The 13,755-nt window shown below is 44.9% G+C and overlaps 1 protein-coding gene across 3 annotated transcripts in view; it reads left to right on the forward strand.

Annotated features, from left to right (window-relative positions):
* Window positions 1–262: 262 nt before the first annotated feature.
* The window catches only part of IFT56 (intraflagellar transport 56), a 57,499-nt gene continuing 44,006 nt past the window's right edge, over window positions 263–13,755 (forward strand). For all 3 annotated transcript variants that reach the window (XM_069854825.1, XM_069854826.1, XM_069854827.1), the window contains exons 1-4: window positions 263–332; window positions 1,735–1,872; window positions 3,032–3,124; window positions 9,563–9,677. In XM_069854825.1, the coding sequence (XP_069710926.1) occupies window positions 330–332; window positions 1,735–1,872; window positions 3,032–3,124; window positions 9,563–9,677 (349 nt within the window). In that variant the 5' untranslated portion in view covers window positions 263–329. The remainder of the gene's footprint in view (window positions 333–1,734; window positions 1,873–3,031; window positions 3,125–9,562; window positions 9,678–13,755) is intronic.

The following is a 13,755-nucleotide window of genomic DNA, read 5'->3' on the forward strand; positions in this document are numbered from 1 at the left end:
GTGGCACCCTGGGACACGGTTCAGTCGGCACCGCAGTGTCAGGCTGACAGTGTGTCTGGATGATCTTAAGAGTTCTTCTCCAACCCTAACGACTCTGTGAACCTACGACTGAAGGTCCAGCAGCTGCAAACATTTCCCAATTCAAAGGGCCCGCACCCGGACACGCGGACAGGCGGACCCACCCTTAGCCCCCGCTCCGAGGGTGGAACCCTGGTGCGCGGCGCCCATCCCCACCCGGCGTCTTTTCGGTGCTGCTCCCGGCGCTGCGCCGCCGCTGCCCTGGCAACGGGCGCCGTCCGCGGGGCGGGGAGCCCGGGCCCGGCGGCAGGATGGTGAGGGCGGGGGGCGAGGGGCAGGGTGGTGAGGGGACAAGGGGGGCAGGATGGTGAGGGCTGAGGGCGAGGGGCAGGGTGGTGAGGGGACAAGGGGGGCAGGATGGTGAGGGCTGAGGGCGAGGGGCAGGGTGGTGAGGGGACAAGGAGGGCAGGATGGTGAGGGCGGGGGGTGAGGGGCAGGGTGGTGAGGGGACAAGGGGGGCAGGATGGTGAGGGCGGGGGGCGAGGGGCAGGGTGGTGAGAGGACAAGGGGGGCAGGATGGTGAGGGTGAGGGGCAGGGTGGTGAGGGGACAAGGGGGGCAGGATGGTGAGGGCTGGGGGCGAGGGGCAGGGTGGTGCGAGGACAAGGGGTGGCAGGATGGGGAGAGCAAGGGGCAGGGTGATGAGGGGACAAGGAGGGCAGGATGGTGAGGGCGGGGGGCAAGGGGCAGGGTGGTGAGTGGGCAAGGGGGGCAGGATGCTTAGATGTGAGGGTGGCGGGATGCTGAGGGGCTTGGGGGCAAAGGGCAGGACGGTGAGGGGCAGGGAGAACAAGGGGAGCAGGATGGCCAAGGTTGTGGGGGAAAGGATGGTGAGGGGCAGGGAGGATAAGGGGAACAGGATCGCGAGGGGTGTGGAGGGACGGGACGGCGAGGGGCAGTGGGGCGAGAGGGAAGGGATGGTGAGGGGCAGCAGGGTGAGGGGCAGGATGGTTAGAGGTGCCAGGGTGAGGGATGGTGGGAAGTGGGGCAGAATGGTGAGGGGCAGGGGCTGTGATGGTGACAGGCACCGGAGTGAGGGGTGTGGGGCCAAGGAGGATGAGGAGGGGAGTAGAGGGGGTGTAGGGGATGAGGGGTAGTGGAGGAAGGGGCAGGATGGTGAAGTACAGGGGCAAGGAGCAAGGATAGTGAGGGGCAGTGCAGCGGGATGGTGAGAGGTGCCAGGTTGAGGGGTGGTGGGGCACGAGGCGGGGGGCAGGATGGTCGGGGTGGTGACATGAGGGGCAGGATCAGGATGGTGAGGGGTGGGAGGCTGGTGCAAGATGATGAGAGGTGCCAGGGTGAGGAGTGGTGGGGCATGGGGCAGGATGGTGATGGACAGGGAGTATGGGGCAGGTTGATGAGGGACAGTGGGGTGGGAGTGGGGCAGAATAGCTAGGGGCAGAGGCAAGAAGCTGAGGGGCAGCGCGGTGGGGGGGGCACGGGACAGGATGGTGAGGGGTGAAGGGTGGGAGGCACCAGGTGAGGGGGTTAGGATGGTGAGAGGCGTGGGGCAAGGGGGTCAAGATGGTGAGAGGCACCAGGGAGGGGGGCAGGATGGTGAGGGGCGTGGTGGCTGTGGCATGTCACCTCCACCTCAGTCAGGCAAGGTCCCGCCAGGGCCCTGCTCTGATCCAGTGCCACTCTGCTCTCTGCCCAGATGCTCTCTCGGGCCAAGCCAGCTGTGGCAGGTACCCCACCGCCAGAAGAAAGGGGAAGGAAGAAAGGAAAGAAAGTGCCACAGCTGGAAGAGCTCCTGGCCCGGAGGGACTTCACTGGCGCGATTGCCTTGCTGGAGGTAACAGCCGAGGCGGGGGCCCCAACTCAAGGGGTCCCCTGGCACCCCAACTCTCCCACTCCCCTCAGGAAAGCAGTACTGGCATTGCCAGGCCTGTGCCTGATCCAGCTGCAGGGCACCCCCTCGCCTCCTTCCACACCCATTAGGCCCTGTTGCAGCAGCTTTTCCCCTCACTTTGCAGAATGAGGTTTGAAGCATTGAAACAGGCTCCCCGAGGAAGTGGTGGAGTCACCATAACAGGAGGTGTTCAAAAAGCATGTAGATGTGGCACCTCGGGACATAGTTTAATAGGCACATTTGGGCTGATAGTTGGACTGGATGATCTTAGAGGTCTTTCCCAAGCTTAATGATTCTATGTGAGGATTGCCTGCTGCTCCCCTCAGAAATGTGAAAGCAGCCCCAGCCCACTCTCATCCACAGGTGTCAAACCATCTGCAGCATGGTGACTTCCAGTAGTGTGTATAGGTGGCCAAGAAGGCCAACAGCATCCTGGCCTGTATCAGGACAGTGATGCCAGCAGGACTTGGGAGGTTGTCCTTCCCCTGTACTCAGCATTGGTGAGGCCACACCTCAAATCTTGTGTTCAGTTTTCGACCCCTCGCTACAAGAAGGACATTGAGGCACTGGAGCACGTCCAGAGGAGGGCAACAAAGCTGGTCAAGGGGCTGGAGAACAAGCCTTACAAGAGGGAGCTGGGGTAGTTTAGCCTGGAGAAAAGGAGGCTGAGGGGAGACCTTATTGCTCTCTACAGCTACGTGAAAGGAGATTGTAGTGAGGTGGGTGTTGGTCTTTTCTCCCAAGTAACAAGTGACAGGATGAGAAGAAATGGCCTGAAGTTGTGCCAGGGGAGGCTTAGATTGGATATGAGGGAAAATTTCACTGAAAGGGTTGTCAGGTACTGGCACGGGCTGCCCAATGAAGTGGTAGAGTCCCCATCCCTGAAGGTATTTAAAAGACAGGTAGATGAGGTGCTCAGGGTTATGGTTTAGCAGTGGAGAGAGATGGCTGGACTCGATGATCTCAAAGGTCTTTTCCAACCAAACGATTCTATGATTCTATAAGGTGACCTAGCGTTACTTTTTTTTATCTGTGGGGCTTTATAAACTGTGTGGCAACTGATGAAAAAAGTAATTCCTAACATCTTTTCTTCTCTGCAAAGTTTCAACGGCAAGTTGGGGAGCAGGAGGAGGATGCTGACCTTTGGATCGGGTACTCTGCCTTTCATTTGGGTGACTACAAGAGAGCACTGGAGGTAAGGTAGAGAAATTCTGCTCCCCAAGTTTGGAAATCGGGATGTTGGGATAAAGCAATGACAACAGGAGGAAATTATTATGAAATACGGAACAGTTCTGACAGGCATTTAAGGTACAATTGTACAGTAATAAGGCAGATGGTGTGGAAAACATTTTGAAATAAAAGAAAAAAGCTATTTGCCTGTGTAAATAGACCTTTTTTAATGTTATCTACTCTCTGATTTTATACTAGGCTCAGTAGCCTAATTTGTTTGGGGCAAACCAAGTTCATGTCCTATGTTTTCCATTCCTTCTTGCAGCTCGCTTTCCACAGTTTTGTTTTTCAGATTTAATTATGTCTTTGTTTTCATTGTGCAGGTTATCTGCAATGTGTGTGCTTTATTCATTCGTTCTTTAGAGTTTGAGGTCCTTGACCATGTCATGTACATTATCGTTATTCTTTGTTTTCTTGTACTAGGTAGTAAAATGAGATGTTTTTATTCTCCAGAAGGGTTAGGTCACTAAAAGACATGCTCATTACTCAAATATGCATATGGTTCTAATATTTGCACCACATAGTGCAGTTGTGTCTCTTTGCATGACTCAGTGTGTGAGTCCATATCATGGAATCATGGAATGGTTTGAGTTGGAACGGACCTCAAAGATCATCCAGTACCAACCCACCCCCAGCATGGTCAGGGACACCTCCCACCAGACCAGGCTGCTCAAAGCCCATCCAGCATGGCCTTGGCTACCTTCAGGGAGGGGACATACATGAGGTAGAAGTAGAATTTCTAAAGCTTCAGAGTAAGTTCACAAGGCACTTTTTCCCCTTAAAGTTGGAAGAGGAAATATCCGTTGGGGTCGTTGGGAATGCTCAGTGAATCAAATTGGCGATATGCACAGTATAGAATTTAGAATATTAGCATAGGACATAGTGGTAACTCAATATTCATGTTTAGAGTTGTGGAATTTAACGATTATGAATGTAACAGTTGCTGTGGTTAATGTATATTGAGATGTTAGGTGTTAATAGCAAGTGGAAATTTTAAAAAAGAGGAGTGTTTCTATATAAATGAAAAATAGCTTGCCATTTCTTTGAAATAAATTCTGCTATTTGGAATACCCAGTTGGTGCTTTTATAGCCAGAGTAGATGTAAATGTTTCCCTCTATGAAACGGTAACAGCATTTTCTTTTAAGATATAGGTTTTGCATGTGGTGTTTGATTCACCACTAGGTGATGCTGTTGATTAAAGCTTTTAAAACGGCAACATAACCGTCTTCATTGCATTTTTCTGCCCAAGCAGGGACAATAAAAGGTTTGTATGCATGGTTTGTGGTTGGTCTGCTTACGTGTGTGTTTTGAGTCATCACTGAGCTTATCTTTTCAGATTTAAGACTGATTTTTGGCACAGTGATGAATCCTGATAACTTTGTCATTTTGTGGTGGCATATGGGGAATGACCCTGTGCATTTTGACCTGCTTTCTTTTCGGGACAGAACACTGTAGTTCTAATTCCCAAGCCTGTAATAATCATGGGAAAGAATGCTTATTGTTGAGGCTGAATTGTCACTCAGTTATCAGCTTCAAGGTTGAAGTGCAATGCTGTATCTTCTCCAGTGTGTTACAGGGGCATTGTTGCTGTATTCCCAAGGACAAATTCCTTGATTATCTATACCCTCTAGGTCTTGGAACACTCTATGAGGACTGCCAAGAGCACTGTAAATAAAATACTATAGATAGAATATTCTGCAGAATTCTCCAGAGTAACCTTACACACAATCTAAATTATTTGCACTCCTAAGTGCCTGCAAATGACAATGCGTGGTTGGTGTCACTGCAATCCCAGCTCACGGTTTGTATTCCATATACTTGAGGAGGCTCTTGAGAAATTCTGCTGCTCAAATATGCTTTTGTTAATAATGATACTTTCATAATGAGAAAGGTGTGCTGGTTGCATGGCAACTTTTGGAGAGGCTTGGGAATATGGGTTAGCTGGCCATCACCCACTACTGGGAGAAGCAGGGAAAGAATGAAAAACGTGCAGACTTCCAGCTCCAACAATATCTTCAGAGAGAATGACAGCAAAGTATCTGGCACATTCACATGAGAGAATTCACGTTCTCTTATCATAGGCATGCCAACAGTCAAGTAGAGCGCTAGCCTCGGCTTCCCTGAGAGTCACACTTTCCCCTTCCTAGTAGGTAGATGTTTTTTTCAAAGGATATGCCACCAGCACTGGTATGGTGGGATCATCCCTGCTGCTGTACACCATTTTCCAAAGGGTACTGCACTGGACTCATCTCCTCCAGCAGTCACAGTGGCAGCCCCTTTCTGAGGACTGTCTGGCTTCCTTCATTGATGAGAAGAGCAACAAAGCTGGTGAAAGGGCTGGAGAACAGGCCTTATGAGGAGCGGCTGAGAGAGCTGGGGTTGTTTAGCCTGGAGAAGAGGAGGCTGAGGGGTGACCTCATTGCTCTCTACAACTACCTGAAAGGACGTTGTAGAGAGGAGGGTGCTGGCCTCTTCTCCCAAGTGACAGGGGACAGGACAAGAGGGAATGGCCTCAAGCTCCGACAGGGGAGGTTTAGGCTAGACGTTAGGAAAAAATTCTTTACAGAAAGGGTCATTGGGCACTGGAACAGGCTGCCCAGGGAGGTGGTTGAGTCACCTTCCCTGGAGGTGTTTAAGGCACGGGTGGACGAGGTGCTGAGGGATATGGTTTAGTGTTTGGTAGGAACGGTTGGACTCGGTGATCCGGTGGGTCTCTTCCAACCTGGTTATTCTGTGATTCTGTGATTCTGAGTGATTTTTTACTGAGTGGCTGATGTCTTCTAGGCATCATATGGCAACCAGAACTCCCCTAGTGGCTGGCAGCATCTGATTAGTTTTCTGGAGTTTTTCACATCTACAGTCCCTGGTGGGGAAAAAAACACCTACCTTTCTGCCCTGGATTGTTCGTAGCACTAATCTTAAACCTTTCCTGAAAAATTTCCCAGTGCCACACAAGGACCACAATCTGACCATCAGTTGCATGGCTCTGCTTCTGAGCTGCCTCATCTGGCCTAAGAAAGGGGGGAGCGTAAGACACACTTGGAGTATTGACCATTCAAGAGAGGAGCTGGCAAGGGCAGGGGCACTGCTAGGCTGGGTGGAGTGGAACAGGTTTCACATTTGCCCTCTGCTCCCTCTGACTAGGCTCAGGCATGCAGGGTGCTGGCACCGTACAGCAGCCAGATGTGGTAGTGCCACTTAGGCCCAACAGCTGCACCAGTGAGAACAAAGCCTGATTCCCAGTCCAGAGCCTGCAATGCATTGTTCCTGTCGAAGTCTCACAAACCGCAGCCAGCGATTCCGACAGTCTCTTCTGTCTGCTGCCTCCCTCCTAGCAGAGAATTGGGAGCCATTCTGCCTTTTCGCTGGACAGGACCTCCTGCCTACCTTCACTTTGATCAGGATAACTTCAGACAAAAAGGAAGTCATGGAGGGAACAGGGCTGTACTAGGGTAGTGGCTCGTCCATGAGCATTATGTGGTCTTGCTTGACAACTTCTGTTATAAATGTGGGAATACAAGTACTCTCAAGTTCCTGCCAGCTGAAGCTAGAAAGTAAAAAAAAGGATTTTTACCTCAGGGAAGTTCTGTAGGCTTCTCTGTCATGACTGTAGCAAGGTGATGATGAAGTATCTCCACACCTTCTTTGAGAACTTGTGGGGCAGCCCTATAGGTTGGCCTGTTTATTGGCTCCTCAGGATTAGCGTTTATGAGCTTGGAGTTTTCTGCCCTGACCCCAAACAAGTAATAAGGGCACTTAGCAGATTCCTGCTGGCCTCAGAGTTGTCAGTAGGCGTCCACGGTTGCAGACAATCAACGTGGTGGCCTGCTTTGGAAGGAAAATGTATGTGTCTGGTGATAGGGGTGAGAGGTGGAGGAAGGTGAAATAGCAAGAAGTTATGTTCCTGAATGGCAAAAATATGCCACAGGTTGACTGTTGGGAGAGCTTTTGGAGTATTTAGTTTGTTTGGTTTTGTGGGTTTCTTGGAAAGGAGGGGAAAAGGCATTCATGAAGTAGCCCTTGAGTGAGCGATTGCCTTCTCATGAGGGAAGGGGCAACAGTGCATAGTCTGGGCTCGTGGCCCAGAACTACAGGGTAAGGGGCACTAATAGGCCTCATTTTTATTTACCGTGTTTCCATAGATTCACACTGGTACTGCTAGAGTGCTCTTTATTTATTGCTTGCTTTGAATGTCCAAGACAGAACACGGCTTGTGTTTATGCACCTTGTCTTTACTAATTAATCTGCCCGAAGCCATAGCTGGAAGAGACCTTTGGGTGCATTTAATCTAAATGGATTTTGAAAGATTCCAGATGGTCCCAATAAACAGCAGTGGCCTGTCTCAGAGCTGCGTAACAGGCCTACATCGAGGTTGAACTGGCCTCAGTAGGGAAGGTTGGCCTATATGTAAATGTTTTCTTCTTTAGCAATTTATTTTTATTTATTTTTATTTAGTTATTTTAAATCTTCTTGAAGGACAGCCATTCCCTGAAGTGGTAGCAAAACTGAGCTGGCTTTTAATGGCATGCCTTGCTAGTAACTTCTCTGCTTGGGAGTGCAGTTTACTTCCACTTGGCAACAGAAAAAAAAAATATTTCATGCTTGCAAATCATAATCTTTATTGCTGTCAGCTTGTTTCTGTTCCTGGGATTCACTGTCCTTTGGGCATGGCTATTTTTATCTAGTGCTGTATATACATCTGTGCCTGTCCCCTGGAACTAAGAAGTCTTCCACCCATAGTGGCACAATCTGGTGAACTCTCCCTAGGCAGAGGGAAATTCCAGTTCATGGAGGAAGAGTACTGAGCTGGCAAGGAGTTGTGTTGCTGGGAGGGATGAGAAGTTTATTGTGACTGGGAGTATGTGGATGGCATTCTTTCAGCAGGTCTTATGAGAACCTTGCGTGACCCTGCCTGCTTTGCCTTATGCTGCCTGTTGGACACGGCTGGATGGAGAGCAAGAGCACCAACAGAAGAAACTTCCACTGGGGTGGTCCTTCCTTGTAATTTAACACACATCTGACAGGGAAAAAAAATGGCATTGAGATGTCTCCCTACCTCTGTTGTCAGTACCTACAGTTACACAGGACAAATATGTTTATCTTCAGGAATATCGCTGTTTGGTAGCTGCACAGTTTTTCTTGATTAATTATTTGAAAGATTCATCTGTTAAGTTCTTACTACTGCACAAATAAAAAGAAACAAAGCAGTTTATGTAACACTGTTAAGGGATATGTCATGAATGTGGATGTGTAAGAATAAGGTATCTAGTTGTTTTCTATAGCTGTTGGCTGTAAGTCTTAAAATGGGAAATGGTGGTTAGGGACAGTGTAGTAATATTTGCTATAATTATATCTTTATCTATTAGGAAATCTTGAGTACTGACTTGTAGGCTTGTATTGTAATGCAGTCATCTCCAAGCAATTTTGGTCATGAACCCCTATCAGTAAAAAATTCTTGAGCACCCTCCTCCAGTTTGCAATCATACACATATATATTTATGCCCCTCCCCGGAAGTGTTCAGGGCCAGGTTGGATGGGGCCTTGAACAGCCTGGTCCAGTGAGAGGTGTCACTGCCCATGACAGGCGGGTTGGAACTGGATGATCTTTAAGGTCTCTTCCAACCCAAACCATTCTGCAATTCTATATACATGTACTACTGCACGAATGTATTATGTAAATATAAATTATAAACAAAAATATAAATTGAAAAAATATGAGACAAAGATGAAATAAACACTATTTTAAAAATATTATAGTTATTAATTGTACCCAAAAAAATTTTCTTCCTGCACCCAATGATATTGTCTTACACAGCTGCTGGGTGCGCTCACCCCACTTTAGATACCACTATTTTAATCTATGCTCAGACATTACCTACAGAGTTACAAAAGAACATTTAATGCTTGCTCCAGTAAGTGTTACAAAGATATTTCCCTGGTGTTTATGGCTACCAGGCTTTGACTGGAGGAAAAGTTAGGAAAGCAGCAGACAAAAACTGAGAACAAGTTGGTTATGTCAATGCCTTTATAATTTTAACATATTAATCTTTTATAAATACGAATAATACTATGTTTATAATACTATATAACTATATAATAATCTAAATAACAGTTATATACTTATAACTTCAATATTGACGGAGTTCATACTCCTATGCTGGAGATTTGTAATGCTGCTCGTCCCTGTTTTCTGCTCTATTATGGTAAACAAGAAGAGTTAGATAATATACCTTAGGTTAAAATGTAATCATTTAGTTGTGAGAACTCCAGTGAACTTGAGAATAAACTATGTGATCGCAATAATTTAATGATACATTGTAAAATAGTGGGGGAAAGAATGATATTTAATACAAGTCTGTGCTCTTATGCATTTTTTAAAAATCAGACTTCTCTTCTGTACAGGAATACGAGGCCTTAACCAAACAACCAGCTTGCAATCCAGATGTTTGGGTGAACCTTGCCTGTACGTACTTCTTTTTGGGAATGTATACGCAAGCTGAACAAGCGGCCTTGAAAGGTGAGATGTGCCCCTTTGATGGAAAGGACTTGAACACTTACAAGGGGTTTCCAGAGAAAGTATTCCATGCCTTTTTTTTCCGTAGAAATAAGGGAAACTTTTGAGCAAAATTTTTCAGGTTCAGGATTTTTTTATTTGGTTTGGTTTTTTTCATTTAACAGAAGAGTTATGATGCAGTTTGATTCCTAAAAATATCTTGGGCAGGTGAAGCAGCTGGAACTGAAAAAAAATCTGGAAAATAATTTCTAAGTAGAAATAATAGTAGTGATGTGCTCAGCTGACCTCTGACTCTTGCCTTTTTAGGAAAAAACTCTTATTGAAGTATAGTTTTTCTCTTTTCTTTCTTTCTTTAGTCTCCTAGTCTTGGTTAAATCACAACAGGCTGAAAACAATGTAGGAATTAAATAATTCTGTACTTCCTCCTGCTGTGGAGGAGCGCTTTCAAAAAGGATGGGCTTGTGGTAATATTTAGGAATAATTAGATTCTCATATCCCTTTGAAATCCTCTGGAGATCATGCTGAACGTGAATCGCACAGCTAGAAATATTTTCTTTCCAGCTGTAAAAAGTTTCACGCAGAACTTTGTGATCTGTATTGTTCAAGAGGTGCGTGAATTTGTAATATTCACAGCTAATAATTTAATGTACCACAAATTTGGCTTTGGAGATTACAATCTAGGATTTGAACTGGAATCTAAAAATAATTAGGCAGTAGATCCTAAGCTCTTGCTTTGAGCTAAACCATGGAGGAGGAGAGCAGCTGGATCCTGTACCAGTTGGAGTCATTGTCATATATTTCACATCATTACAGTAACCCATCCTAGAGATGACAGATACACAGCTGGGCCTGCCTGCACCTTTATTAACTGTGAGCTGGAAGTGAGGGAAGGTTAATTTTTTTGTGCCCTTTCAGATTAGTTCATAGTAGCGTGGTGAATGGCAGGGTAGGGCATGTGGTTAGTGATTCTCTGGTACTGAAAGAAAGGGCAGGAATATTAAAGGAGTGCAAGAGCAGGGAATGTAGTTGTGTGAAGAAACGGAAAAAAATGAGTGCTCACGCTAGTAATATCAGTTCCTGATTGTATGTAATTGCTTAAGGAGGTTGCATACTGTTTTTTATAGTGAGGTGCTAAAACTTTTGTGACTACTGCAATACTGATGATTTCTGGGTACTTAAGCTTGGTGGGAAGGCAGTGACAGCTGAAGGTTTGTAACACTTGTGCTTTCTCCATTGAAAGCTTCCAAGTGTTGTATGGAACCCTTTCCAATCCTGTCACTTTGGTCTTTCTTACATTTTTGCTCAAGGGAGATCCTCTTTTAAGTTTTTTTAACATCTTAGGATTGCATCAGTGATGGCTGTTTGCAATATGTCATTGACAGCTGAGGCCATTACATCTTGTGATGTCTTACATGGTTTTGCAAAGATCCTGAAGAAGCAAAATAGTTCTTTGGATGTAGGCACAACAGATGAGGTATCTAGAAGAACACCGTTTATCCAGTAACCATCTTGAATACTGCTGAAAAAAATTATAGATAGTCTTAGTGTTGGGCTGCTTACCATTGCTGGTTTGGGATTATTTTGCCTAAATTCTTACATAATGCTTGCTGTTTGCTGCTGCAGTTGTGCTGAGCCCCTTAAAGTAGCATAATGCTAAACCAAACAAGGGGAAAATAATTTATTTTCACATCTAATTCTAAACTTCTACAGTGATGGAATCTCTGTGTGAAAGGAAACATAAATGTCAGCTAGCTTTCTGGAACAGATTTTCCACACAAACATGTAAATAACTAGAAATCAGTCAGAAGTTCTTTCTCACCATGTACTGCTGCTTATAAAGATTATTGTTAACTGTCTGAGGAAAAATGTGCAGGATACTTAAAAGTTAGGAAATTAACATTAAAAGCCATGATGTAATTATTGCATTTCATACAAGATATATAGTCCTCAGTCTCTTGTAGATCAAGGTTTTATGTTTGTTTTATAATAGATGTGAAGTGTTCTCTTAGCATGTCGTTACTTAATTCAAACTTCATACTGCATTCTCTCATGAATAAATCTATATATCAGAAGTCATATAAACCAGAATTACTGCAAGTATAAACCAAGTAGTAGAGCAAAAAGACAGCCAAGAAAAATCCTTCTTTGAAGGTTTTTCATTACAGTTGTACTTTATCTCCTCTGGGCTTTCTTCCAAATTCCTTTCAGATATTTCTGGCTTCTCCTTTTTCCCTGCTGTCCCTTTACATAACAGTTACTAATGTTTCTGGATCTGAAGTGAAGGTAGAGTTACTTCGAGTCAGCTACTGTTGTTTCATCATCATCCCATAGCAAAGCTGCCAAGTGACGCTTTGTTTACTCCTTTTGCATCTGTGCTGTTATGCATTAGCTACAAATGCTTTCCATGCTGTGTGCTACCCTATCTAGTCTTGGGAGAATGAGGCTGCAAGTCTGCACCTTGGTTTAGTTGTTAATAATAATAATAATTATGATGATGATTATTATTATTATTATTATTTTATATTGCATTCCTAGTTCTTGAGCCTTACAAAGGACAAGGATCAGCAACTCTGCCTGGCACAGTTGCACAGCAATCCTGGCAACTGATCCTAGCATTCAGAAGCCTGCATGGTGCTCTCAGAAGCTGTTGGCTAGTACTGCATTAAGGAAAACACAAGAGCTAACAGTGTTCTTTTAAAACACAAAATGTGCACACAAGTGGGGCTGCAGTTAAATCTGTTATGAAAAAATCTGTTTAGGATCAATGGAATTTTACAATTAAATTTAAGATTCATGCACAGACAAGTTTGTGTTGCTGAACCGGTCATTAAAGTTCTTTTTTTGGTTTGGCTTAGGTTTTTTTTTTCTTCCCTTCTAAATTTTGACGGGCAAAGCTTTGTAATTACTTTAACTTCACAATTCTATGTGTGTCAGATCTGAATGTGGTTTAACTGAACAGACGTAATTCTCATTTCACAGCCTTTACTGTAAAAAGCGGAACAGAGATGGGTTAGTAGGAACAGTGACATTTTCCAAACCAGTTTTGCTTATGCATGTGCTCATGTTTGCCAGCTGTCAGTTGTCACCAGTGCAAATGGGCAGTTACAATTAGGCATGGAAAAGTTGCTTGTTTTTTTTTCTTTAGACTGCATGTTCACCTACATGCAAAAGTATCTGCTTGAGGCTTTTACTGTGTTTCTTGAGAGCAGTAGTTCATTTTTCATTGTATTAGCTCTGATTTTGAATCAGCAGGGTTTGATAAATGGAACTTTCGAAGTGCACAAGTGAAAATATCAATTTATATGTATTTAAACTTTTAAGAACTACTAATACTGTTTTCTTGGTTTGTTTTTTTAAAGTATAGTAGATGTTACAGAACAGGAAAAATGGGTAGTTTTTTGCTTTGATCATCTTTTACTTGCTGTGCTTAGGCATGGTTGAAATAATGTGTATATATTGCAAGTAACTGAACATAGTTGAACTGGCTTTTAGGTATTTTGGGAATGGGAAAATTTCAATGAATGTCTTCTTTAAATTTCATTCAAGAAAATTCTGAACAGTTGAGCTATTCAAGGCTGTGTATGAACCTCACTGTTGGATGATGGTTTTTCTGAACATTCTTCCCATACCCTTGTATTTTCCTTCCACTAGTGAGACTGCGATTCTGAGGGACAGAGGGCTTCTTTCAGCTGCTGTACTCAGGTGAACAGGGCGTAGTTTCTCAGGGACAGGAGAATGAGGTTTCCTCTGCTCATATTTTCCGTGCTGTCAGGCTTAAGTCTCCTCAGCACTGTTCCATTCCTACCAGCTCCTGCTATATACATTTAAAGTGCTGCTGTAGCATGTTCATTATGTCTGCTGGGTGGGATTATTTAATGTTGGATGCACAATAGTGTTACCTGGCACTCTTACAAGACTGCACAAATGCCGGACTGTCCATGACTGAATTTCATCATCTTCTTACTGCCTGTGGCAGCAGTATGGAACCCACCAAGAGTCTGAGCTGCCATTTCTAGTGAGTTTAACTTTTTGTTTAATGATTAGTGAAGATTACTGTCTTCACTCTCATTGTAGCTGTTTA

This window comes from Phaenicophaeus curvirostris, chromosome 1 (assembly GCF_032191515.1).
Source record: "Phaenicophaeus curvirostris isolate KB17595 chromosome 1, BPBGC_Pcur_1.0, whole genome shotgun sequence".
NCBI classification, from domain to species: Eukaryota; Metazoa; Chordata; class Aves; order Cuculiformes; family Cuculidae; genus Phaenicophaeus; species Phaenicophaeus curvirostris.